We start from the raw sequence: 26,343 nt of genomic DNA, 5'->3' as shown, positions 1-26,343 counted from the left end.
CACTTGCTCTGGGAAGCTGGCTACCGAGTTTCCCAGAAAAAGGCACAGTTATGTTTAGAAAAGGTCAAATATTTGGGCTTTGACATCTCACACCAACAACGAGCATTGAGGCCAGAGAGGAAAGAAGCTATTTGCCTTATCAAGGAACCTACCACAAGGAAACAACTCAGAGGATTCCTGGGAACAGCAGGGTTTTGTAGACTATGGATACCTGATTTCAGCAGTCTGGCCAAGCCCTTACATGAAAGCACTCGAGGTGCAGAAAAGGACCCATTCGTATGGGGACCTGAGCAGCAAGAAGCCTTTTTAGTTATCAAACAACGACTTATGGAGGCCCCAGCCCTTGGACTGCCTAATTCGGAAAAACCCTTTCAGCTGTATGTACATGAACAGAATGGGATTGCAGCGGCAGTCCTGACCCAGAGATTAGGAAGTTGGAATCGTCCAGTAGCTTATTTGTCAAAACAATTGGACTCAGTAGCAAAAGGATGGCCTCCATGCCTAAGGGCAGTAGCGGCCACTGCAAGCCTTGTCAAAGAAGCTGATAAATTTACCTTCGGCCAGATGATGTATGTGAATGTACCTCATGCTGTTCTGACACTCATGGAATATAAGGGTAGTTATTGGCTAACGAACCCAAGGATGGCTAGATACCAAGGCCTATTGTGTGAAAATCCCAGGATTCATCTACGAGTAGTGAATATGCTCAATCCAGCAACTTTGCTGCCCCTACCAGAGGTAGATGATGAAGAATCACATGATTGTCTCCAAATAATGGATGAAGTTTATTCCAGTAGACCCGATCTGAAAGATGAACCATTGAAAAATCCAGATGTTGTATATTATACTGATGGTAGCAGTTACCTGCATGAAGGTGCCAGACGAGCAGGATATGCTGTGGTCACCAATGAGGAAGTTGTGGAAGCTGAAGCTTTGCCTGCTGGCACCTCAGCACAAAAAGCTGAACTTATAGGTTTAACTAGAGCTCTGCAATTGGCAGCCGGATGTAAGGCAAACATCTATACTGATTCTAAATATGCCTTCTTAACCCTGCATGCACATGGTGCTCTATGGAAAGAAAGAGGTCTAATCGGAGCCCACGGGAAGGCCTTGAAATATGGACCTGAAGTAGAAATCCTGTTGGAAGCAGTATGGGCTCCAGAACAGATTGCTGTAATGCACTGCAAAGGTCATGGACGAGGAAGGGATCCAATAACCAGAGGAAATCATGCTGCTGACAAAGCAGCCCGAGAGGCAGCCCAAAAGCCTGTGGGAGGATTTATAGCAGCCCTCATACCAGAGGTAGTTCCAGGAGAAGTTAAACCTCACTATACCCCAGAAGAGAGGAAGTGGGCTGAACAGGAAGGAGCGGTTGTGAAGGACGGTTGGATGATCCTGCCGGACAATAGGATTTATGTACCTCATCACCTAGCAGGCACAATTGTAAGAAATTATCATGAATCTACTCACCTTGGCGGTACTGCAACCAGAGAGAGTCTCAGTCGGAAGTTGTATATTATTAACCTATCACAATTAGCAACTTGCATTTCACAGAAATGTGTTCTTTGTGCTAAAAACAATCCCAGGCAGGGACCGGTACAACCTCCTGGAATCCAACATGTGGGATATGTCCCCATGGAAAGCCTAATTGTGGACTTCACAGAGCTGGTCCCTTCTAAGGGATTCAAGTATCTCCTTGTGTTTGTAGATACTCTTACCGGATGGGTTGAAGCTTTTCCCACCCGAACTGAAAAGGCACGAGAGGTAACTAAGAGACTCCTCACTGAATTGATCCCGAGGTTTGGGTTACCTAGATGCATTGGAAGTGATAATGGGCCAGCGTTCATTGATCAAGTAGTACAAGAAGTATGTCGAGTCCTACAAGTGAAATGGAGACTGCATGCAGCATATAGGCCTCAAAGTTCAGGGAAAACTGAAAGAATGAATCGGACTCTGAAAACCCAATTGGCAAAATTAACCCAGGAAACGGGATTAGGATGGGTGGATGTGTTACCCATAACACTGTTTCGTGTTCGGTGTGCACCCACAAAAAGACTTAAGTTGTCACCTTTTGAGCTCCTGTATGGGAGGCCGCCCTCCTTTGTTCAGGATATTCCAGCTGACCTCAAACAAATAGGAGACCATGTGACACAGGAACAAGTGCAATCTCTCTCCCGTGTTTTTGTTTCTCTTAACAGGTGGGCCCTCGAGCGCACGCCGTGCAGCATTGCCGAGCCGATTCATCAGTTCCAGGCTGGCGATAGCGTATGGGTGAAAGAGTGGAAACGAGATCCACTTGCACCTAAGTGGCGTGGACCTTACACCGTCTTGCTCTCTACTCCAACAGCGGTGAAGGTAGCTGAGGTGACCCCCTGGATTCATCACTCCCGTTTGAAGAAGTCCGAAGGCAGTTGGACGTGCAAAGGTGACCCCTCTAATCCTTTAAAACTGACTCTCTCCAAAAACCCCTGTATCTAGCCCTACGGGGAACGGGCTAGGTCACGGGCAACATTAGACGACCGGCCTGCTGCAGCCACAACCTGGAAGCTGGCTGACCTGCGCACGCCTGAAGCTTGAGGAGCGTCTAAACCAGCGATTGTGAACGGGAAGATTCTCTAATACAATTAATTGACTGCCCCCCCCCTTGTGGAACAATTATCAAGGATATTACTCATTGGGGATCCTTGGGATATATGTTTTGGTCTTGGTGGTTCCCCATTTCTGTCACTGGGGGAATTATATTGGGGCTAATATTTTTATGCTATCACAATAAGGTAATCTTTTGTGGAAGGAATGCATATACTACACATCAACATGATTTTATTATTAATCCTGATCCCTTGGGACGGGGAAGGGTCCTTGAATCTGACCAAATTTACTAAATATGGATTCCGCCATGACCACAATATGTGGGTAGGCTTAGCTGAGATGGTAGCCAATGTTGCAAATAGGACCAATTGCCTTGTTTGCTCTCTTGGGCCAGATGATTCAGAAGGAGGTATGCCCTTATTACCGATACCATTAAATGCCATTGGTATGGTAAGCGAAATGCCACACCAAACAGAAGTACAGAATTTCCCCGGATGGAACTCAACTAAACCAATACGAGTTATACCTGTGCAAGGGGAATTCTGTGTACATAAATTATCAGATGCAGCTGATTCTACCATGATAGGCTCTTCTCATTGTCACTATACTTGGGATTATATTAAGAATAGTCAAACCTGGGTAAACGGTACTACCTATCGAACTCGGAATACCTTGCCCTGTGCACCTCCTTTTATTCATGCATGGAAAGTGGTATGGAACATAACTGTGACAGAAAAAGGCAATCTAACATACTGCACTGTGAACTCTGTACCCCTTTTGATATTTCGCCTACTGCACTCCACGTACCAAAAACCTCAGACCCGATGGTTGTGGTGGATATGTGGAGAATGGGCATACAAGAAGCTCCCTTCCAAATGGAGTGGGACTTGTTTCCTGGGATGGGTATTACCACCAATGTGGATTATGCCCACTAATTCGGCCAAGCGTACACGAAGAAACGCTGATATTTCTCGTATAGCAGGAGGAAGTACCCAAAGTTGGAGCGATACTGATGATTGGCCACCAGAGCGCATTATAGCCTATTATGAGCCTGCCTCCTGGAATCCTGGTGAGCTCATACAAGGGGCACGGGATCCTATTTATAATCTAAACAGAATAATTCGATTGCAGGCAGTAGTGGAACTTGTAACCAATGCAACAGCCCAGAGTTTGAGACTTATTGCACAACAGCTGGATGAAAGTAGAGCCGCCATTTTGCAGCTGAAAATGGGAATGGATTATGTACTTGCCAGGCAGGGAGGCCTATGTGGAGTCTTGAACTTGACAGGGAATGCCTGTTGCTTTAACATTTCTGATAATGGTGAGGCAATCCGTGTGTTGGCCACAAAGATGGAGAGTATAGCACACGTCCCAGTACAAACATGGGAAGGATGGGATATGGGATGGCTCACCAACTGGTTACCTAATGTTGCGGGACTCAAAGGGATACTATTGTCTTGCTTGTTTTTCTTGACGGTAGTAATAATGGTTTTATGTATGGTGCCATGTATCATTTCATGTTTTAGAAGTACAATTAGCAAGATGATTTCGAATGAAACTCTACCTCATATCATGGCCCTATATAGAGCTTTACCTCAGGAATATGATGAAGGTCAAGCTATCAAGGACACTTGGGATGAAGGTCCTTGAGCTTGAAAGGGGGGAATGAGGCATCTAATCATAGCCTGCATTTTTATCAAGGCTTATAGTTTGATTAGGGTCTGTATTTTAAAATGAGCTTAAAGATTTTCAAATGTTTTATGCCAGGCAGAAGACCAGCTGCCTAAGTACTTTGTCAAGATGTTTATCCTCCTGGACAAGGGGGCCCCCTGATTTATAGCAGAAAACAATTCTCAAAGTCGTAAAAAGAGAATTACAAGCTGAGAGCAAGGTTACACCACCCTACATAATTAAGAGTTGGTAAATAGTAAAAACCATTAAACTTGAGCCATATCTTTCTAAGGTTAAAGGCCAAGAGCAACTGGCTGGAGAAGGAGAAGTGTAAACAGAAAAAGAGGCTTTTTCCTATTTTATTTTGAGGCTGTAAACTGATTCCTTCCTGTTACTTTGAGAAGATTTATTCTTCTAAAAAGCTATCTATGATAATGTATGAAATATACTGGCTTAAATGTAATTATGCAAAGGATCTAGAAAGAAAGAAATGTTAAATTCTTATTTCATAGAGTCATATTGCTGTAGGAGACCAGAGGGGCAAACGAGCCCAGCCCCCTGCCAGACAGGAGACGCCATCGAGCACTCCTGATATATGGTTGTCAGGCCTTTGTTTTAAAGACCTCCAAAAAGGAGATCTTTCATTGATGATGCATGAGAATGTGAACCCAAGATCTCTGACATCTGTTTAAGATAAAAAATTAAAATTATTAACCATCTGTTTTGGAGGGCAATAGGGCAAGGAGGGCAAGAGGTGAGCTGGTAATTAAGGTTTCTTGTTGAGACAAATGTAAGATATATGACTACTTATTTGTCATTTATAGATAGAAGAATATATAGCTTTTTGTATCCCATAAAAGGCAATAGGAAATGGGTGTATCTTTTAGGATTGGTTGTAGCAATCAGCCAATAGGAAATTCAACCAGGCTGATTGGACAGAGGCAGCCAAAGGAGGAGCAAGGGAGCTGGGCTGAGGGAATATAAGTGCTGGCCATAATGGCAGGAGACCAGGCCAGAGCTTGGTAACCATATACCACTGTGCCTCTCATTTATTTGTCTGACAAATAAATTATTATTTTAATTTCTCTATTGCTGCGTTGAATATTTCATTCCAGCTAAGCGTTAACCACAAGCAGGGTGCTACACTTTCATGATGAAAAGGATTTCTTGTGTTCAGGCCAGAGTACCCTGACTGCATATCTAAGAACAAAGATTCTGCCTTCAGGCAAAACACACTGTTGAGAAGTATTAACGTACCCTGCCGTTTCTGCCTGTGCAACTCTCTCTGTTCCTCTCCTCCGTTACTTTTGCTGTAAATCTGAAAGAGATGCACCCACAACATCACAACATTAGGAAAATTGGTTAAGGGCAATACAATGGGGGGAAGGGGTTCCAAGAAGAGCTAAACCCACTCATCCCTAGTGAACCGATAGCCTTGAAAGTCAGAGTGTGCTCAGAAAGAAGCAAGATTTGAAGAAATGTGGGCCTCTGCCTTTTCAGAGCTCTCTGGAGTAGGAGTCAGAAAGCCACAGGGGTGAATTGGGTTGGCCACCTCAAGTCCTGATACGGTTTCTGCAGGGGCTCTTCCGCTCCTTCCCCCTGTGGTATGGCTGGCTTCAGCAGTGTAGCCACAGGAGGAAAGCTCTGGCCAACCCTGCCATGCTTTCCAGAGTGTCTCTGCATTGAAAGAACAGCCATGTGCTCATACATAACTGTGAAGCTACACACAGTAAACATTACTCACAGGTGAATGGATGAACGAGCCAAAATTAAAATTTTGGGAAGCTGTGCTCACAACTATGAGGGTACAGAACATTGTTATCTTCCAAGGCAGCATGTTTTCCATGTTTTGTTGCTGTAGAACCTACAAGGAAATCAAAATATGATATTCTATTATTATTTTTGAATAAAATTAACATAGTTTCCCTTCTAAAGAGTCAGTCCTATAAAGAATAGGCTGTAGAGAAAGTTAGCATGTTTGTTTTTTAAGAATCCTATATACACACTGTTCCTTCATTATGCCGCTGCTGCTGTTCTGTGGCAAATCCCTTTTCTTATTTTACAATCTCCCTGTTTGTAATCCTTCTTCCCTTTAAAGCCTTCCAACATGGGGGACAGGATCCCATAGCATTAACTCAAGGCACCCCAGAGCCCCCTTCTGGATCCCATCAGCCCAGGGAGAAACAGCACCCCTGCAACTCACTGCCACCAGCCTCCGAGAGCCAGTCGGGCAGAAGACCATGGTCAATGGTATCGCAAGCCACCAAGAGGTCCAGAAGAACTCAGAGGGACACTGACTCTTGTCTGGTGTAAGGCATCCATCGGAGCAACTAGAGCTATTTTGATGCCAAAACCAGGCCAGAAACCAGACTGAAGTGGCTCTAGAAAACTAATGTGATGCAAGCGGAGGGGGGAAAGAAAGCCAGTCAGTGGAGGAGACCAGTAGTGCCCTGTGATGATGAGGGAGCCCCATATCTCTCTCTGCAAAGCAGCCTGACAGTGGTGGACCTTGGGCTCTCACATTTTAGCAGCGCCCTGGACAACACCAAAATGCAGCGCCCCCCCACCTCCCATTCTACAACATAGTTTGGCACCTGTGAGGCTCTGCACCCCGTGAGACCAAACAGTTCACGCTCCTCTACATCCACCTCTGAGTCTAACTGACACGTCGCCTGGAGCTGCAGCTTAACTGTAATTGTTGCAATACGGAAACTAATTGGTGCTTGTGGGACACTTGTGGCTCCTCCCCGGGGCTCTTCCAGACGTCCTTTTGTGCCATGTTTCTAGGCACAGGTCCACGCTTTAAAGCTCTGCATCTCTGCTTTCCCTGCGAAATCCCACTTTTTACCACTGAAAACAATTCCACAGAAACCCTGAATTGCTGTTTGTCCCAATTCAGCATTAAAGAGTGGGTTTTCCTGGGGAAAACAGGGTGGGGCAGGAAGCAGGGGCATACCTAGCTGCTCTGGCAACCGGTGGGGGGGGGGGACGGGGCAATCTGTGCATGAGGGCAGCGCTGGGCCCCAAGCCACTGCGGCACTCCCTGGAGAGACGTATGGCTCAGGAACACTGCAGGCCAAGCCCCTCAGTAAGTGCCCCCCCCAAGGATGACACCCGGGGCGGACCGCACCCCCCTTCCTACGCCCCTGGCGAGAAGCGCTCAGACACAGGCTGGGAAAGTGTGGAGCTGTGCCTAGGAAGCAGGGGGCAAAAGGTCGTTGGGGATAAGTAAGAGTCTGGGCTCAAGTGATGCTCAAAGCACAGGAGGCAGATCTGATTTGGGGGGAAAGACTATGACCGGAAACCCCTCTCCTCCACTAGTTTCATTTGCTGAATTAAGTTCAGCATAATCCTCACAAAGAAATCCAGAAGCCCTTTTGCTCTCTCTTGCTGCAATATTGAAGGGCACCTAAGCTCTCTGGAGGAATGGCAGAGCTTGCTGCTGCTGCTGCTGCTGCTACCTCCTGCCACAGTTTATATTATCACACTCTTTTTTTCTTAATTCTTTTTATTAATTTTCACAAACAAAAGAGAATAAAGAAAAACATGATACAAATTATAAAAATAAAAAAACAAAAAGAGAAATAAAGCAATCTTTTAAAATCAATATTTTGTACCGTCTTCTTTACAAAGCGCATACTCACGCCTTGACTTCCCTCCTTCCCCACATCAGCTTTCTTAATACATATCTTCTCCTACAGATTCTTATTCTTATTCCCTTTTTGTGCACATCACGTGATTTATGTCAGACCCGCTACAGTTTTTAAACTTCTGCAATTTATCTTTATATAAGCAACAAATTTCCCCCATTCTTCCTCAAACTTTGACCCTTTTTGATCTCGGATTTTATAGGTCATTTTGGCCAATTCTATATACTCAAAAAGTTTAACTTGCCAGTCCGATACTGTTGGAATTTCCTGTGATTTTCATTTTTGAGCAACAAGAATCCTGGCTTCTTGATTTCTGGCATGTGGTGAACACACTCGATAGAACATTTATGCTACTCAAGTTGCTCATTGTGTTGTTATGTTGGTCACAAGAAATGGTGCATGTAAAAAAGTTTCAGGTAACATCTTATCATATTTGCTTAAGGTTATGACTCTCAGATAAAAGTAAATCATGTAGATTTTTCTTTTCATTTGTTGGCAGAGGAGGTGCATGTTTTTGTGACCAATGTAACAGGCATGCCCAACATAAATTTTGTTATCTGAAGGTCTTCTTATTCTGCTCCTAGGATAAAATGTATTTTCAGTTCATCAAATGAGAAATATTATCAAAACGATAAAGTGTCATTAACCTATTATCTGTTTTCCTGGAGAGGTCTTTAACTGAACTTTAGGAAACAATTAGAGAAGTTCTGAGTTATCTTGTGTGTCATACTTCTGATTGTTTTACTCATGTGTAAATTGCCATTTTGAAAATCTGTTGCCATATATATATTTTCTTTAAAATGATACACAACACTTTAACTATATATGAAAATGAAAAATGGGTCTGTAGATTGATGTTTTCATGGAATTAATGTTGGCCTTTCCTCTTTCCCCCCAAAACATACCATTCAAAGCAGTGTCTCTTCTCCAAAAAATCTACTAGCTGTGTCTTCAAAGTTGGTTTTGGATTCATTCACAGAGAAAAACAAGACTATTGCTCCCCCTTAATCCAGCTCTTCTTATAAAGCAAACAATCTCAGAGCAAGTCTAGGGTTGGCTGCCCAGACAAGTCCCAATAAGTTCAGTGAGACTTATTTCTAGGTAAGTTCGTTTGTCGTAGATTTCAGACTCCGTGACCTGGGGTTGACAAATGGTTCCCAATGAGCAAATACTCTATTCAGACACTACTCAGACTTTTCATCTTTCCTCCTGGAGAGAGCCTAGTAAAGTGATGCTACAGCTTTCTCTTGGGTTCCCCTCAATCTGATGTCTTTCCTCCTTCTCAAGGCACATAAGATACATTCCTGCTTTTTTACCTGATCAGCTTTCTCTGGACTCAGCCCTCCTATGCAGATCTGGGATCTGTGGACATCTCCTTCCCTGCGCAGTCCGGGGCTCTTGCTTACTGAAAGGAAGTCATGCCCAAGGCAGCAAGTTAAAGAAAGTGAGCTGCGCGTTGCTGCGCAGGCAGGATCTGGGCAAGGGAGGAAGTTGAATTTCACTGTCTGTTCAGTGGGATTGTCGAAGTTATTTCCTGATGCCATTCACCTGATCTAAGCTTTTCAGTTTATTTTATCTGAGCAAGCAGGCGAACATGTTCCACAGGCATTTTACTTCTGAGAGACGCATTTGTCATGTTTGTTTGTTTGGGGTTTTTGGAGGAAATGGATGAGAAAACGCCAACAGAAAAGCTTCAGCCTTGCCTTGTCTCCAAGCATAGCTAAGGAGGACTTCTATTGCCAGATTTGCTTCTAAGCATGATGCCAAATATTTAAATTAAGAACTAATATATTGTTGGCATAGTTTAATTCTCTCACAGCAACGGGGAAGGCACAATAATATATAGCAGCATTTCTTTTTTAAAGTTGCTGTTAAAGCCCTGTCATTTAGTGCAAGCAGGAAGCAGGAATGAACACAAGAGTCCCACTAGCACTTGCTGTATGAAAAGTCCCTTATCCAAACACAAGGAAGTAGCGCCCAAACCTCACCTTGCACACCACAGATTCAGATATCCAGAAAGTCAGGTGTGTGTGTAGTACTGTAAAAAACACAAAAACAAAAAACAAGCAGCCTTAAACAAGCCTTACTCTTTATGTTTTAATCATCCGTGACAGCTGTTTTACCAGAAACTGGGGGTGGGGGAAGAGATTAGACAAATATTTTTTTTCCTTCCTTGTTTGCCTTCTGCAGGGTTTCAGGGGGTTTTCCTGGAGTTTTCTGGGCAGGGTTTCTGTCCTTTGGCGTCAAAATTTGGGGTCAGGAATGCATTAGAAATTTCCCCATAGGAATGAATGGAAATCATTGACTTGTTGTGTGAATGCTTGCCTAACAAACCATTTCCTGAGAACGCATTGTGTTCATCTAGCAGAACCTGTGTGTACTGTAACCCTTTCCAGAAAGCTGCCCCTAGAAGCCTTCCTTACCTGGGTCATTGGGCGGTCGCTGCACCTTTCCCACCTCCAGGCCCTTTTCCAAGGCCAAGAATTAAAATAATGGGGAACCCAACCCAGACAACCCCCTCCATGTACTTAGCAGTTGCTGCAGCTGTTTAGTCAGGGATAAAGTGTCAAGCCTCCTCTTCTCCCCGACACGCCAGTGTTCAGCGTCCAGGGCATTTTTTGTAGCCAGAAGCGTTTGATCCGGTGAGCCCTGCAAGACAGGGCACTGGTCTCCTGCCACTACCATTTCCTGCAAGCCAAGGAATCCTGTATCTCAGGTATCTCCCACCAAGTCTTCAAAGCCCCAAGGTGCCTTAGGATGCTTACCTGGGAAATATGACCTACCAGGCAATAAAAACAAAATAAAAATGACTGTGTCTTTCATTGGTTAGAAAGAACCGTTGGCCACTCCCTCTGGGGAGAGGGGAGAGCTCTGGCCTCTCCCCATGGGTGGTGGGGCTGACTTCTGCATCATCCTGGGCACCACTCCGTGAAGCTGATGGCCCTCACTGCCAACTCGTATGGAGATGGTTGTGTCATCAGTAAGTAGCAGAGATGGAATCATGGGGCTCCCTGAGAGCCAGTGTGGTGTAGTGGTTAAGAGCGGTAGACTCGTAATCTGGGGAACCGGGTTCGCGTCTCCGCTCCTCCACATGCAGCTGCTGGGTGACCTTGGGCTAGTCACACTTCTCTGAAGTCTCTCAGCCCCACTCACCTCACAGAGTGTTTGTTGTGGGGGAGGAAGGGAAAGGAGAATGTTAGCCGCTTTGAGACTCCTTAAAGGGAGTGAAAGGCGGGATATCAAATCCAAACTCTTCTTCTTCTTCTTCTTCTTTGCTTTCAGTATTCTCTCCGCCTTTCTTTCATTCTTAAAAAAAGTTTCACAACTGGACTAGTGGAAATTGTGTGATCATTGTTCTCTCTTTCATTAAAATGGTTCTTGGGGCAGATTTAAACAAAATTAAAACATGAGAACAAAAAAACCCCAGACATATTTTGTTGTCAATGATACATACTTTGTTTCCCCAACAGGAATGCATATGGAAACTAGATTCAATGGAATTACATATTCTTGGGAATTTTACAGGAAAGATCTGATTAGATCTGGGATACATTTGTTGGCTCCAGTTCAGATTTTCCTGCAAACATTTTTTCCATATTCATTCCTTTGTGAGTAAATGCTATGCTGAAACTGAGATAAAAGGATGATAAATATTATTGATTATATTGTAGGTCAGGATTGTATTTCCTATGAACAAACTATGAGGCTGCAATCCTGCACACACTTAGCTGGGGAAAGTTTCACTGAAATCGTTTGAGGTTACTTCTGCTTACGCAGGCCTAGGGTTGCTCTGTCAATGGCACTATTAATTGGTTGAGTAATAATAGCCCATAGTTTCACTCCAGTATCAAAATATCAACAGATTAGTTTCCTATGATTAAAATAATTCCCATGTACTATTAAAGCACAATATATTTCTCATAAAAGTAAGGCATTTTAATTGAGCAATAAGGACAATCACAGATACATAAAAATGGTTCAAATTAATTCTAGTTCAGAATAAGGATGGAGCAATATTTAAAAATTATACAACAACCAGAGGAAGAAATGAAAACAAATCCAAATATGATGCCCAAAATTTCAGTTAAGTTATTTTTTAAAAAATCATTATTTTAGGTGTTACCAGAGGCCAGGAACCTCCAGTCCATGGGGAACCTCCCCATCTGGCCCCAGAGGTCATTCTGGGCAGGCCACACCCAGCCAGCCCACACTTGATGTCATGCACAATGTCAGGTGTGGGCAGGAAAGGGCAGGGCTTGGCGTAAAGGGACTTTGTAGGCCCTGCGGATTGGGAGGCCTGCAAAGGTCTCTTGCACAGCTTTCAACGCGCCTGATAACTTTCTGTCGCGTTGTGCAAAGCAGGAACTCTGTGCATCAGCTGCTGCGCAGTGGGGTGAGAGAGAGAGCGCTCCCTGCACAGAACTCTCTTGCAGACACAATCCCATTTTTGCCTGGCGCCTAAGCATATATAAGGAAGGCACCAGGCGAACCTCCCTGGGGAGAACACTCCACAAGCAGGGAGCCACTGCAGAAAGGCCCCGTTCTCGTGTTGCCACCCTCCAGACCTCACGTGGAGGAGGGAAACAAGGAAGGGGAGAGGCAGTTTTTGAGGTCTTGTGGTCCTGAGGCACTTGCAAGGCAAGGGAAGGGGCTGTTTCCTGGCTCCTCACTTTTCTGTGGCGCTTGGTCATCAGGCAGCTGCGAGTCCAATGCAGGACCCCCCCCCCAAGCAGGGGGCTCTGTGGGGCAGACAGAGGGCAGGCCCCCCTTAGGCAGGAAGAAAGGGGGCAGAGAGGAGTGGAAGGAGTCTTGATCTAAAAATAAATGCTTTGTGCATCCACATCTAATCTTGCCCCTTTCTAAAAGTTGCTTATTGGTGTGTGTTTTTCTTTTTGTCAATCTACCAAAGAATAAAGTAAAATAAAATTGGGATTATGGGTTTTTCTCAGGATGGTGGAGGGCCTGTGTCCCGTGTCCCGTTGACGTTGGGATGGGGGCACACCCTTCTTCTGATAGGAAATGCTCTGTGGGAAGGGGCACAAAAACAGGGGGTTGAAGAGGATCAGTTGGGAGGGGGAGTGAGAAATGTCCCTATTTTCATCTGAGGAATGTTGGAGGGTATGATACAGCTTATTATGACTTGTAAGAAACAAAACCCTACACAAAGCAAGAATCAAGGGGAGAAGCTGTGAGAATGAGAGCAAATCTGCGCTGACCTTTACAGATAAAGCAGCTTAATATAAACAGCAACAGCAAAAATTATTAAGGATTGAAGTGTCAACTTTTGCGGTAATAAGGATTTAGAGGTTAAAAAGCAGGCATTGACGTATTTCCTGCTTCAGTGTGCTGGGACAGGAGAGCAGTCATCAGTGGGAGACTCCAGTTCCAGACACGGCAGAAACAGCAGCTCAGTTGTTCTGCCCTTTGCATGGGGCATAGCAGTGACTTCTCTGCACATGGACTGAGTTCGCTTGGGGCTTTGACACACACACAGGGTTAGGAATGCAATTTCAGATTTAGAGGGAATGCCCAGTGCCTGATGCACACACACACACCCCTGCAAACTTTTCTGACTGCCCAAAACTCCATGGTTTGGGGCAGCAGCCGGAGCAAAAAGAAAAAAGAAAGACCCAGTGCTTGGAGGGGGGAGGTTTAGATGCAGATGCAAAGAAGTCCCTCCCTGCTCATCAGATCTGGCTTTGGATGAGTGGAGAGGAGGCCGGCTGGATCTAGACACAGCAAAGAAGCATTTAAGTTAATCGCATTGCAAACTTTGTACAGTATGAGAAATTGGGTTGGCAAAAACGGAACTCCACAGCGCCATCTGGTGTCATAGTGTTAGAATGCATGAACAATGCCTATAAAGCGCTTTTTCTTTGCCAGTGTAGCTGATTCCGCTATAAACTCTTCCCTTCATACTTGCACAAATCATTTATGGGGAGGGGGACGTTTGCTTGTGCAAGGCTCTTCCAATCAAAGGCACACCCACCCATGTCATACCAGAAGGTTAGTTACCCCTGCTGTGTACACTAACCAGGGAGTAAGTCTTGCTGAGTTAAATGGAGCTTGCTTCTGAGTAGGTATGGACAGGATGGTACTGTTAAGTTTCAAAAACAGTGCATTTTGAGGTGCCATTGCCATTTGTTATTTATAATGTATGTACCCCCCCCTCTTAATGGCCAGCATAGCCAATGGTCAGGGATACTGGGGGTTGGGGACTGTTGGTGTCTGAGAGGCCACAGGTTCCCCACTCATGCACAAGAGTGGACTACAGGGGAAAGTTTTAACACAAGTTCAGGTTAAAAATAAAAAAGGGAAACTTTCATGCATTTGCTAAACAAATACCAGGAGCATTTTTTAAAAGGGGGGGGGGGCTTGACAGAATATGCACATTTTTGTGTACAAATACATGTATATTGTGGGAACTACACATAAAGATGCATATATTTTTGGAAACAAAACACAAAAATGCAGATTAATAGGGGAAATCACTTTCAAATATTATATATAATACAAAATTGTGTATTAGGAAGAAATGTGCATGAAAATGCACAAAGTGATGCAGAAATGAGGTAAACTGAGCTTAAGATTAGAATAATTAGAAACAGAAAAACCAACATTCTCTTTCCCTAATATTTATTTTACAAGCACCTGCCCTCGAATTTCTTTGATGTTTGAAGCAATCCTAACAGCGGTTGGGGGGGGGGGGAATAGCACTGGAATACTCCCTTCCCCCTGGCAAACTCCCCAAATCATGTCACTTGGCCTTAGGACTGAGCTATAGCTGGGGAGAAAGCAAGGCGGCTTAGGAGGCAGGGGCGGTAAGGGAACAGCTGGCCCTGGCCCCATTGTAGCCACTACCTCAAGTTACTATGCAGCATTATTATTATTATTATTATTACTATTATTATTATAGGATATGCTTTTAAAGTGCATTGTTTTGGAGACAATATAATATTGAATAAGTGGGTCAGCAAGCACCCCTTGAACATCCTGCAGATCTTAGATCTACTCACTCAGTCACTCAGTCCTTCTCCCTTACCCTCCCCCCAGCAGCTCCCATGCTGAGGGAGGCAGGAGGTGGGAGGGAAGACACCCCAGTTTCCCTTTTCCAGAACTGAGACAAAGACCCAGTTCCTTCCACTCTGCCCCTTGGAGACTCCCTGGGATTCTGCCTGCCCTGAAATTGCACTCGTAAGCTGCACATCATCAGGCACAGACAAAGAGTGTCCACCAGGTTCTTAGGGCAAGTGAAAGCTGGATACTTGGCTAAGCACTGGAGTCCTAGAAAGTCTAATGGCAGGATGCTTCCTACTCATTGCAGCTCATTAACCTTTCGAAAACCCTTTTCCTGTTATTGTCGGCAAAGTTGCTGAAAAGACATCAAGGCAGCCAGGCCTTGGAGGAAGCGGGTCGTGCAGGTGTGGATTGTTCCACATTTACATAACTCAAACAGCAGAGACTGAAGCAGTTTCCTCGACAAAACCTTAATCCTGCCACACCTAGAAACCACATTATCTGAGAACAAATAAGCGTGCAGTTCCTGACAAGTATCAGGCATGAGTTAATGGGGCTTACTCCCAGGCAAACATATATAGGATTACAGCAGTGTATTGCAACAAGGGCAGGGGAGACCTCCAAATAAAACTGTCCAGCTTAGGCAGCCTTTTAGAAAGCTTGTATAAGCATAAGCATCATATACAGTTGGCCCTGGCTTGAAGGCCATTTATACGACAACCCTGGGGACAATAGTAACTGGACTTAAACAGTGGGCGCTCATCCACCCTTCCTCTCATCCCTATTTCCCCTCAAGGAAAGCCGCTCTTTAGTGCTCAATCAGAGCAAAGAGCAATTTGTGTTTCCTCTGGATTGACATTTGTTCTGATTTAGCACTAAAGTGTGGGTTTTCCCTGGGAAAGCATTGGGGCAAGGGGGAAACTGGTCAGACCCACACTTTCTAGGCACAGGACAAGCGGCAGTGTGGACAGGCCTGTCAATCCAGAGAAAACCCAAGAGCTGATTCCCCAGGGGGAAAGCAGAAGAACAAGAGGAAGTGTGGCTAAGCACCGAGAAGAGGCCCATTGAAAAGAATGGGACAAGTCTCCTCAGTGAGTCACCTCTCAGCATGACTCTGAATCCAACCCATTGAAATGGCAATTCAGTTATTCTGCTGTGGACTTGCGTGTTGGTCCTGCTCCCAAGGAATACCCATCTTTCACCCTAGCATGGGGAAGGTTTGGGCAGTTATTCTATGTTTGTTTTTATTGTTTCATTTGAGTTGTGGTGGTGTAACGTCCTGCCCGTAGGATGAGAGTGATGCACCCTCTAGTGCAGAAGGGACTGAAGAGGAATTTTAGCCCACCTCAGACACCAAGCGTGCAGTAAGTGCAGCAGAATGAGAGATCCAGAGGTCCGTGCCTGGCCTCTGCTTCTCCTGTGTGTGGCTGCTGCAGCGTCTGGCAGAGTGGGCCATTGCCAAAGGTAAGGTCCGAGTGGAGAGAGAAGAGGCGCTCAGAAGGCAGAGTGGAATTCTCTAAAGGGCTGGAGACAGGCTGACTCTGGGGGTCTGTCCAAACCCCTGTTATTTGGTCAGGGATCTATTCACTGGCCCCTTCCTTCAAGTGATTCTTAAGAAGATGCCGCTATATTTCCATGATCTGAATCCTACGGCGATACGGAAACAGCCTCCGGACAGGAAAATTAGACACCGGATATCCTGTCGAGAGATTGGTGATGGACAAGCTGAGCTCCTTCCATCTGTCAGATTCCGTATCACAGTGGGAGGAAGGATTTGGGCAGGCAGGGGTAAGCCAGAAGGAGATTGGTCAGAGGCCTGGGAATCGCCATCCTTCGCAAACACAGTCACATCACACGTTCTGCATTCATTCAAGCAGTGGGAAAAACAAGGAAATTTAAAAGTGGCCTCATGCTGCTTTGAAATTATCAAATAGAGTGAAGCTGAGCACATTCATTTTGAAAAGTAAACACAGGGAACCCTGTGTTAAATATGGACGTCTATATACCATGTTTCTTAAATATTGTTTTTTAAAACATATTTTTTAAATGAAGTTTTTGTCTCAATTTTTTTTCCTGATATATTCATAAAATATAAAAAGTAGATCCAGAGAAAAAAATCAGCAACAAGCCACTATTGAAAAAACAATAAATAAAAATATTAATCATGAACTATGCATTTATCTCCAAAATTGGATTATATTCTACACTATTCAACAGCTCATGCTTTTTTACCTGTTACAATATGCATTATATACAGAACACACCCATATGCACTTTCTCTGAACCTTTTAGCCTCCTAACTTTGCTCATGAAATCTTCTCACTGACTCCTTATATGCCGCTCCTTGCTATTACTTCACTGCCTGGACCTTGATTTGTAATTTCTCTAACAAAAATGTTTTTCTGCACCCCAAAGCAGCTGTGATGCTGGGGCCTGTTTTTCCAATCTAGATGAATGGGTTAAAGAGAGACAGGAACTTGACTGCAGTTCCAGCCTTTTCCTTTGTGCTTTAACAATCAAAGGAAGCTCAGCCTTATTTGAGGAATTTCCCACGCCTCTAATTCAGACATTAGAAAATGGTTTTCTTAAACTCATATCAGATATGTTTACAGAAAGAGCCAAACAAGCTGGGGGGGGGGAATCCTGGATAGGATAACTATCTGTATACGTTACAGCTATTTGAACATTTTTAAAAGAAAAATTAAAATAAATAAAAGGATAAGCCATGGAACAGTTTGGGTGCTACAGATGCCCAGCCATCTTCACTGCGAAATAAGGAGGCAAACCTCCACTTCTGTCATTGTTTCATAGCAGGCATGTCCAACTCCCAAGAGACTGCGATCTACTCCTGGTAGAAAAAAACTGGCAGTGATCTACCCCTTGTCACTGGAGGGAGGAGGAGCGGGGGGGGTGGGTTACCCAGAGTTGTTGAGCTTCTTTGGGGGATGATTACACAGAGTTTTTTAGCTTTATTCCCATAACTTTTTCCACACAATAAGGATCCCGCGATCTACTAGGATCAGCCAGGGATCTACCAGTAGATCATGGATGCTTGAGCTGAGATTCTTGCCTTGTAGGGGGTTGGACTAGATGACCCTGGGGATCCCTTCCAACTCTATGATTATATGATCTGGGTGGCCACTGTGAGAACAGGATGCTGGACTAGGTGGGCAATTGGTCTGAAGCAGCAAGTTCTTCTTCTTGTTGCCAGCCACCCCAATCTCTGAGCCGTGTGAGAGGCCAGGGCTTCCAAGCACTTCCTTTGGGAATGAGGCACAGCAGAGACTGTGATGTCCTTGTGGTTTATTGACACATCTATACAGCCTGAGCCTACGAGGGAGGAGTGCACGGCATCCGCACCCCAAAACGGTCTTGCTTCTCCCATAACTGCAGCCTTGGAGTCACACAGAAATCAAGCCTTTGCTCTCTGATCCTCTGCTTGCTGATTTGCTTTTTTTAGGTCACATCACTGCAAACCTTGCTCTAAAACTCAGGCTTTGTTTTTCAAACTGTCTGAGAGTTAAAGGAGGGACCCCACTCATTTGGCATCTGGCACGCAGGTAGGGCTGCCATATCTGGAAGAGCAGGGAGCCTACTTGGGCCCCCGGTTATGGGTGCCCGTGCATGTGATGTCATGATGTCAAGCCTGTGCCACCCAGCCTTGGCACCTGACTTCCGGTGGCATTGCAAGTTGGGTTCCGAGACCTCTGAAAGCATCTCCAGAGTTGTGCCCTGCAGGGGCCCTGCAGTGTGGGTGAGGAGCACCCACAACAACATTTTTGTGGATGCTCGGGCACCCAGAGCCCCCTATAGTTGGTGCCCCTGTTGAAGAGCAAAAAAGGGGGCAGCCTAAGTCACTGCCAGCCCAAGCGCCCAGGCCCTTCTTTCCCTGGCTCAGGCTGGCAGTGGCTGCAGAGCAGCCCAAGCCCAAGCCCACCAACTCCAAAACCTAGACATTTCCTTTAAAATGTAAAAATCTGCCCAGGTGGGCATGTTGACCCCCCAAAAGAGGACATGTCCGGGTTTTCCTGGACACATGGCAACCCTATCAGAGGCCCCTTTCCTTTGTTCTCTTCAGAGCCCATCACCCAAGCAATCACTTCAGCAGGAAACCAGCCTTGCTGGATCCAGGGGTTCAGGATCAGCCTTGCTGGATTAGCTTATAGCACTTGCTGGATCCAGAGAAGAGAGGAGTCCGGCACCCACAAACTCATCACAAACGTCCATGACTCCACCCCCGGGGGGAGGGGATTAGTCAGCCTAAGGGCCTTCCCCTTTGGGTCACACCCCAAAGAGCTCGCCAGATGAAATGATCACCCCTCTTTTTCACATAAGTGTATGTGCAGAGGGCTTTATTTTACCCCAAAGAAACCACATCCTGTTTTTAAACAACCAGATTCTTTTTTTGGGGGGGGGGGGGAGTGAGGACCACATCAGCAGATCTTGCTTTGTGCCTTCCACATGAGATTCTCTCTCAGTACTTCCCAGACAGACACTAACCTGGCCTGTGTGGAACAACAAAAAGAACAATGTGTCCCAGCACATGTACAGAGAGTCTTGATGGCGTTATCTGTTCTCAGCTATAAAAACAGAAGAGGGAAGGAAAGGAGAAGCAGGAGTGCTGGCCTCTCTTCCTTTAAAATTGGATTCATCAAGGATTAACCTAGAACAATTAGCTGATAGTGGGATGTTTCCAGGTCTTTGGGAGAGTTGGCCCCTTTTATTGTGATTTGAATGATATTTACAGTTGTTGCTCCATCAATCCTTACCTGAAAGAAATGCCAAGGCCGCTTTCACGGAGGTCCCAGCTAATGGATCTCTATTCTTTTTTTTGCAGGCTGCGGGACGTTCCTGCCGCTGTGCATCTCTCGGCTCTGTGTGCTGTCTGGTTTTCCCCCTGAAATCAACAAGGCACATCGGATTCTCTTCTACATTCAATACAGGTCCAGGGAAAAGGGTCAAATATTTTGAAAGCTGTGATCAGAGAGCATAGCTTCAAGTTTTCAAGTGTGCGAAACAAAACATTCAACAGAACAAAAGACCACTTCCTAACCCCACCGCCCTTTCCTGTGGTCAGCAGGAATCTCACGAGTGAAATGGAGTAAACAAAGCCAATGAAACGGGGAGGCTGGTCATCAGCTGAAGTGGCCCCAGGAACAGCACAGGAGTTCACCCCCCACCTTAATTCAGGTTCCAGCTTGCAATAGTAAGGGGCAGATATAGGATGCCCATTACGGTTCCCTGTTACTGCCGTGACAGGAAAATTAGGCAAAAAGTTGGCCTTTAAAGAAAGAAAAAATATACAATTCTGGAGAACTCATAAAAGCTATTTTGTGACATTTCTGCTGGTCTTAACAAAGTTATTCTCCTAACTGGGGGAAATTAGTCAGCTATAAATGACAAAAAAGAAATTATTTTATTTGTTGGTTCCTCCAGCCAACAATAGAGAAAGAATTTTTGTGTTATTGGCTTTATAGCATGCCATCCCAAAAGGAGAGAAATGTTCTTTAGGGAACACACGCATTTTTACTATGAAATGGCAGCAATATCAAATAATGATGGGAGAAATGGCCACCACTGATGAGTCACCACAGAGCTTTCCTATCTTCCCAAACCCAGTTCCTGTTTGGGAGAGCTTGCTTCAGGGCACCCAGGGGCTGGGGCAGCCTGGGCTGCTCTTCGACAAGCCAAAGGACAAAAGCCCCATGGCTGCCCCAAACTAATTGCAAGACTTTTCAGGTAACTGAATTCATATATTCATCTGTTATATTGTTCTGTCAGTGCAAGCTTTTTGGCATTCCAGAGGGAATGGGCTCCTCCCCCCCCCCCACAACCCCACCAGAGCCAATTTCAGGGGGTACAGGAGCCCCCTTATGCTAGCAAGTCCTTGTGTGGGCTCCCACTAGTGGGACTTATCAGTTGAATCCCACCCAGAATGACAAAAGCCCTCCAGCAATATAGCATATGATGCTGGCCCATTAAGAATTGCATTGCTCTTGTGTGAAGTATATATGTCACATGCTTACGTCAAGCGCAAAGAGAGAGAGATCTAAAAAGGCACCCCAAAGGGCCTTCGGGATGCTGGGCCTGGATCCCAAAATCTGTTCTTCCTTACCTTTTAATTATGTCTGCTGGCTTTCTTAAAAAAGTGTCATATTTCTGGTTGAATGGAGTATAAAGAAAGAGTCTCATTCAGCAGCATTAACCTTAAAACAATTGCCAGAAGAGATAATCCCAAAGGGAAGGAAACAAGAAAAGGAATTTACATGCATTAGCATGAGGTGTCAATAAGCCAGTTCTGCTCTGCTCTTGTTTTATCTTCTTCGCTTATTCAGAGGAGGAAAGTGGGGCAAAATCCTGGGCGTGGGAAGTTACTGCATAGTTTAGACTTGGCACTGAGTGCAAAAGTTGTAGTCCAATGAAATATAGGAATATTGCTAACAGAAGAGTCGGTGGAAGAAGATTGGAATAAATTTAAAGACTATTTACAGAAATATTGTAAAATTAATGAATGATAGAATGATGTTGGATAGTAATTAAGCGGTTTCTAGCTGTAATGTTTTAAGAGAATATGAAAAAAAAAAGGGTTATAAATGGGTTAAAATCTAATGGTAAGGATTTGCTGAACCAATATATCGAAGTGGAATACAAAAAAGGGAGTCAAAATAAAAAAAATCCTTCCAGTAGCACCTTTAAGACCAACTAAGTTAGTTCTTGGTATGAGCTTTCGTGTGCAAGCACACTTCTTCAGATACACTGAAACAGAAGTTGCCAGATCCTTCTATATAGTGAGAAGGTGGGGAGGGGTATTACTCAGAAGGGTGGTGGGAATGGGAGATAGGCAGATAGCTGGGATGAGCCTGCTGACGACTCTTAACGACTGTAATGGGTCTTACAGGAAAAGGCAAGGGGTGAGAAGGTGAGAAATGGCTTAGTCATGTATAATGGGATAAGAATCCAATGTCTTTGTTCAAACCAGGTTTCTCCATGGTTTTAAGTTTGGTAATGAGTTGCAATTCAGCAGCTTCTCTTTCCAGTCTATTTCTGAAATTCCTTTGTAGTAAAACAGCTACTTTGAGATCTTGTATAGAATGTCCTGGGAGATTAAAGTGTTCTCCTACTGGAATAAATACAAAGAATAAATGGACATAAATCTGACATCAAGAATCACAAAACAGAGAAACCAGTAGGAGAACACTTTAATCTCCCAGGACATTCTATACAAGATCTCAAAGTAGCTGTTTTACTACAAAGGAATTTCAGAAATAGACTGGAAAGAGAAGCTGCTGAATTGCAACTCATTACCAAACTTAAAACCATGGAGAAACCTGGTTTGAACAAAGACATTGGATTCTTATCCCATTATACATGACTAAGCCATTTCTCACCTTCTCACCCCTTGCCTTTTCCTGTAAGACCCATTACAGTCGTTAAGAGTCGTCAGCAGGCTCATCCCAGCTATCTGCCTATCTCCCATTCCCACCACCCTTCTGAGTAATACCCCTCCCCACCTTCTCACTATATAGAAGGATCTGGCAACTTCTGTTTCAGTGTATCTGAAAAAGTGTGCTTGCACACGAAAGCTCATACCAAGAACTAACTTAGTTGGTCTTAAAGGTGCTACTGGAAGGATTTTTTTTATTTTGACTATGGCAGACCAACACGGCTACCTATCTGTAACAAAAAAGGGAGGTACAAGGAGGTCCGGCAAACAAGCTAAAGGAAAATAAGTAATTGAAAATATGTGTGTTTTTAACTGTTTTTATTTTGTATTTTTCTTTTTTCTTTTTCATTTCTATTGTAATATTTTAAAAAACCTTAATAAATATCTTATTAAAAAAAAAAAGAATATTGCTAACATTGCCATGGCATAGTCCTTGAAGATACAAAAAAAACCCACTGACAGTCACTTTGTGTCAATTCATTATTGGAGTCCAAATGCAAATCAGTTTTATCCAAAAAAGATAATGAATAATCTAAAAATGACAGTAACTTTTTCTTTTCCTTTCACATTAAGTCCTTGTGTTCCTGTCAGGGAAAAAGGTGGGTTAATGATGATGATGATGATGATGATGTAGAAATGGTGCTATTGCTTTTAGAGGCTGTGGGACTGGTTTTATTGTTTTCAGAATCTGTCTTTTCGTATTTTATCTCATTTCTGTCTTGCTGTGGACTATTTCAATGTTTAAGTCTGTGAAACAAACAAGGTCCAGCTCCAAGGGTCTTCTGGCGGTTTCCTCACTGCGAGAAGCCAAGTTACAGGGAACCAGGCAGAGGGCCTTCTCGGTGGTGGCGCCCGCCCTGTGGAATGCCCTCCCACCAGATGTCAAAGAGAACAATAACTACCAGACTTTTAGAAGACTTCTGAAGGCAGCCCTGTTTAGGGAAGCTTTTAATGTTTAATAGGTTATTGTATTTTAGTGTTTTGTTGGGAGCCGCCCAGAGTAGCTGGGGAAACCCAGCCAGATGGGTGGGGTATAAATAATAAATTATTATTATTATTATTATTATTATTATTATTATTAGCAAGCAATCAAACAAACAAACAAACAAACAAACAAACAAACAGATCTTTCCACTGCCCTGTGGATATTGAATCTCTTCAGGGCAACGCATGAGAAACGTGAGGGCTACATCAGAGGCCAAGAAGCAAGTTGGAGGCTGATATCAAAACAAGACTTGATTAAACTTGTTTAAATTTCTTAATAACTGATGTCATTACTTTCTAATGTTGTTTTATGATTGCAAGTTAATGTTGTGTGCTTAGTAGGATATGTTTTATATAGAGAAAGAAAATGTTTAAAATAGCATTACCTGACATTTTCAGAAGAGAAACTTAAAATTATTTGGTTTTCTGAAAGCCATTTATGTGCTTTTTAATCAAACATAGATTTACTAAGCTAAATGTTGTCTAATCACAAAAATAATAGCAGATTTGAATTACTCATATCCTAAACCATCTTTTTAAGACCTCTCACTGAAAAAAATTGCAAAAACTAAGTTTCACCCCCTAAAATGACACACCCTCTGGGTGCAAATGCTGACTTTCAGTTTTGGTTACAGGAACAGTATTGCAAGGACTGTTGAGAGGCCAGGACCCTCACGCCAGAATCTGAAGGGCAGGAATGCGCCACCTTGATGTTTATACAATGTCAAGAATTTGCCATTCCACATTCCAGACACGCACTCCTAGGTGAGCACGACAACTTGCTCTTTATTATTTCTGAGAGCTCTTCCTGTCATAGGAAAACCTGCTTCCTCTGCTTCCATGGAATTAACTGTTGTCCGTTTCAGACCAGACTGGATTTTTTCCATTCCTTTCCAGGCCCGGTTATTACATTAAAGAAGGTAAATGATTTTTGTAGCTTGGATGAGTGCAACGGTTGCTTCGCAGTTGAGGAAATCAGAGGAGTTCTCTCCAGGCATTTGTCCTCCCTTGGCTTCCTGCTGCCCTTGGGGATCCGCAGGATTCGGCCCAGGGAAATAAAACTATCTTGCCTTCCCACTTACCAAAGCAACGCTCAAGGCGGCTAATAGCAATCAAAAGGCAATAAAATGAGCAGCAATTAAATGTTAAAGTGAAACAGCAGCAAAAGAGATAATTAAAATGGTGTCAGCTTAAAATAACAAAATTAAAAGAAAATGTGCTCAACTGCAGCAAAGGTGTTAAGGTCTTCTGGGTATCCTTCATGGCCATTTTTGTTGTCCTGTGGTTAACCCTCATACTACATGGATACAACATTGTCTGGGTTGTCAGCCCAGTCTTCTCTCTCTTTTAGCAACCAGATCTGGTAGATCAAGGAAGGCTTTTCAAATAGCATACCAGCAAGGGTTTTGACAAGGTTCCATGGGAGACTCTTGTTTACAAAACTGACTTCACTTCTCCACTTGGGTGAGGGACAGGGACTTCCTGTGAAAAGAAGACAGAGGCTTTGCTTGTTTCAGGCACAATATCCTCTGCAGTTAGATTTGGACCTGAAAGACTAAGGAGAAGTGCAAGGCCAACAGAAGATATACTGCACTATATATTGCAGGTTTTAGCCTTTTTATGAAAACTATAACAGCTAGAGTGATTATTTATTTCCCCCTTCTTAGGAACTGACTGAGCAACTATTGAGAACGCACTGGACTCTGAGATTGAGCAAAAAAAAATAAATCCAATATACTGTACTGGAGATGAAACTCATTCTGTTACTTTTAATTCAGTTTTATATACACTTGGTATCCAACATTTAGCAAACAAGTGACAGTTTCATTTCCTTTGACAGGGGTTTGTCCCACAGAGCATTCTTCTTCCTTGCATGTCATTCATCATTGTTATGCAACCCAATCTGTTTCCTTCAGCTTCTGTCTGCAGGGAATCTGTAAAATAATAATAATAATAATAATGATAATAATGATAATAATAATAATAATAATAATAATAATAATAAAATATAATAATAATAATAATAATAATAATAATAATTTATTATTTATATGTCACCCATCTGACTGGTTTGCCCCAACCATTCTGAGCAGCTTCCAACAAATTAAAACATCAAACATTAAAAATTTCACTATACAAGGCTGCCTTCAGATGTCTTCTAAAAGTCACCCAAAGAAGCTGCTGGTGTTATTTAAAAACAGAAGACTACAAACTTTTTTAGTAATGAAAAGTCTGTGTCAACCAACTCTTCCCAAAACTGGGAGAAAAGGAAATAACTTTAAAGTGGGCACCTAATCTTAAATCAGAATCTCCTAAGCATAGCTTAAGCACTCTTAGAGCTGCTCTATTTTGATTGTTCTGCTTGCAAAAGAATTACAAACCCCCCCCTTTCCTTGTGTGCTGTTCTTGGGGTTCTCCTGCCGCCCAGAGCCAATTGCAGAGGGCAGAGCAGGAGAAGATAAGGGCTTCCGTTGATGGGATGTGATTGGTGAATCCTGTCCTTAAGTTCTATTGACCTCAGTGGGAAAATGCAGCATCAGACTGACTCCCTTTTGCCAGGGAGACTTTAAAGATGCTTCATGTTGGCTGCGTGGTGCTCATATTTTCCTGTTCAATTCAGACGCTCCAGGGATTTGAAGAACTGCTCATCCACTCCAGGGTCAGCAAGTGGGCAGCTGCTGAGGGCACACCACTGCCTGTGCTCCCTTGGAATCGTTGGCAGAATCCACACACATATGTTTTATAAAAAAAATTTGAAAAATACATTGGATTTTGCCTAGCTCACTGTCACCATCTAGTGTCACATTTGTATTGCACTTTCTTCTTTGGCGATCACTAATAGCCAAGTGAGATTGTCTTTCATGAACACGGTTTTAACAGTGAGTCTGTGACTGTAGAGGCCAATTCTAGATCCACACGTCCTTCCACAGTGGGGACATAGGTTTCCAGGTGGGAGATGATCATGGTATGGTTTTGCCAAGTGTGCCT

At 43.8% G+C, this 26,343-nt stretch overlaps 1 protein-coding gene across 7 annotated transcripts in view; it reads right to left on the bottom strand.

Moving 5' to 3' along the window:
- The window catches only part of ADGRF5 (adhesion G protein-coupled receptor F5), a 54,986-nt gene extending 35,022 nt beyond the window's left edge, over positions 1-19,964 (bottom strand). For 2 of the 7 annotated variants that reach the window (XM_080997348.1, XM_080997349.1), the window contains exons 1-4: positions 19,697-19,964; positions 9,227-9,384; positions 6,005-6,124; positions 5,518-5,578 (exon numbers count right to left, since the gene is read on the bottom strand). In XM_080997348.1, the coding sequence (XP_080853474.1) occupies positions 5,518-5,578; positions 6,005-6,124; positions 9,227-9,384; positions 19,697-19,844 (487 nt within the window). In that variant the 5' untranslated portion in view covers positions 19,845-19,964. Of the gene's footprint in view, positions 1-5,517; positions 5,579-6,004; positions 6,125-8,815; positions 9,048-9,226; positions 9,385-9,898; positions 9,949-19,696 lie in introns of those variants that run through there. The other 5 variants (XM_080997352.1, XM_080997351.1, XM_080997350.1 and 2 more) reach the window with 5 other exon arrangements.
- Positions 19,965-26,343: the final 6,379 nt, after the last annotated feature.

Source organism: Podarcis pityusensis (assembly GCF_964106645.2).
Source record: "Podarcis pityusensis genome assembly, chromosome: 3".
NCBI lineage: Eukaryota > Metazoa > Chordata > Lepidosauria > Squamata > Lacertidae > Podarcis > Podarcis pityusensis.
The sequence above is the reverse complement of the archived record's forward strand: the minus strand, read 5'-3'. Positions and strand labels throughout refer to the sequence as shown.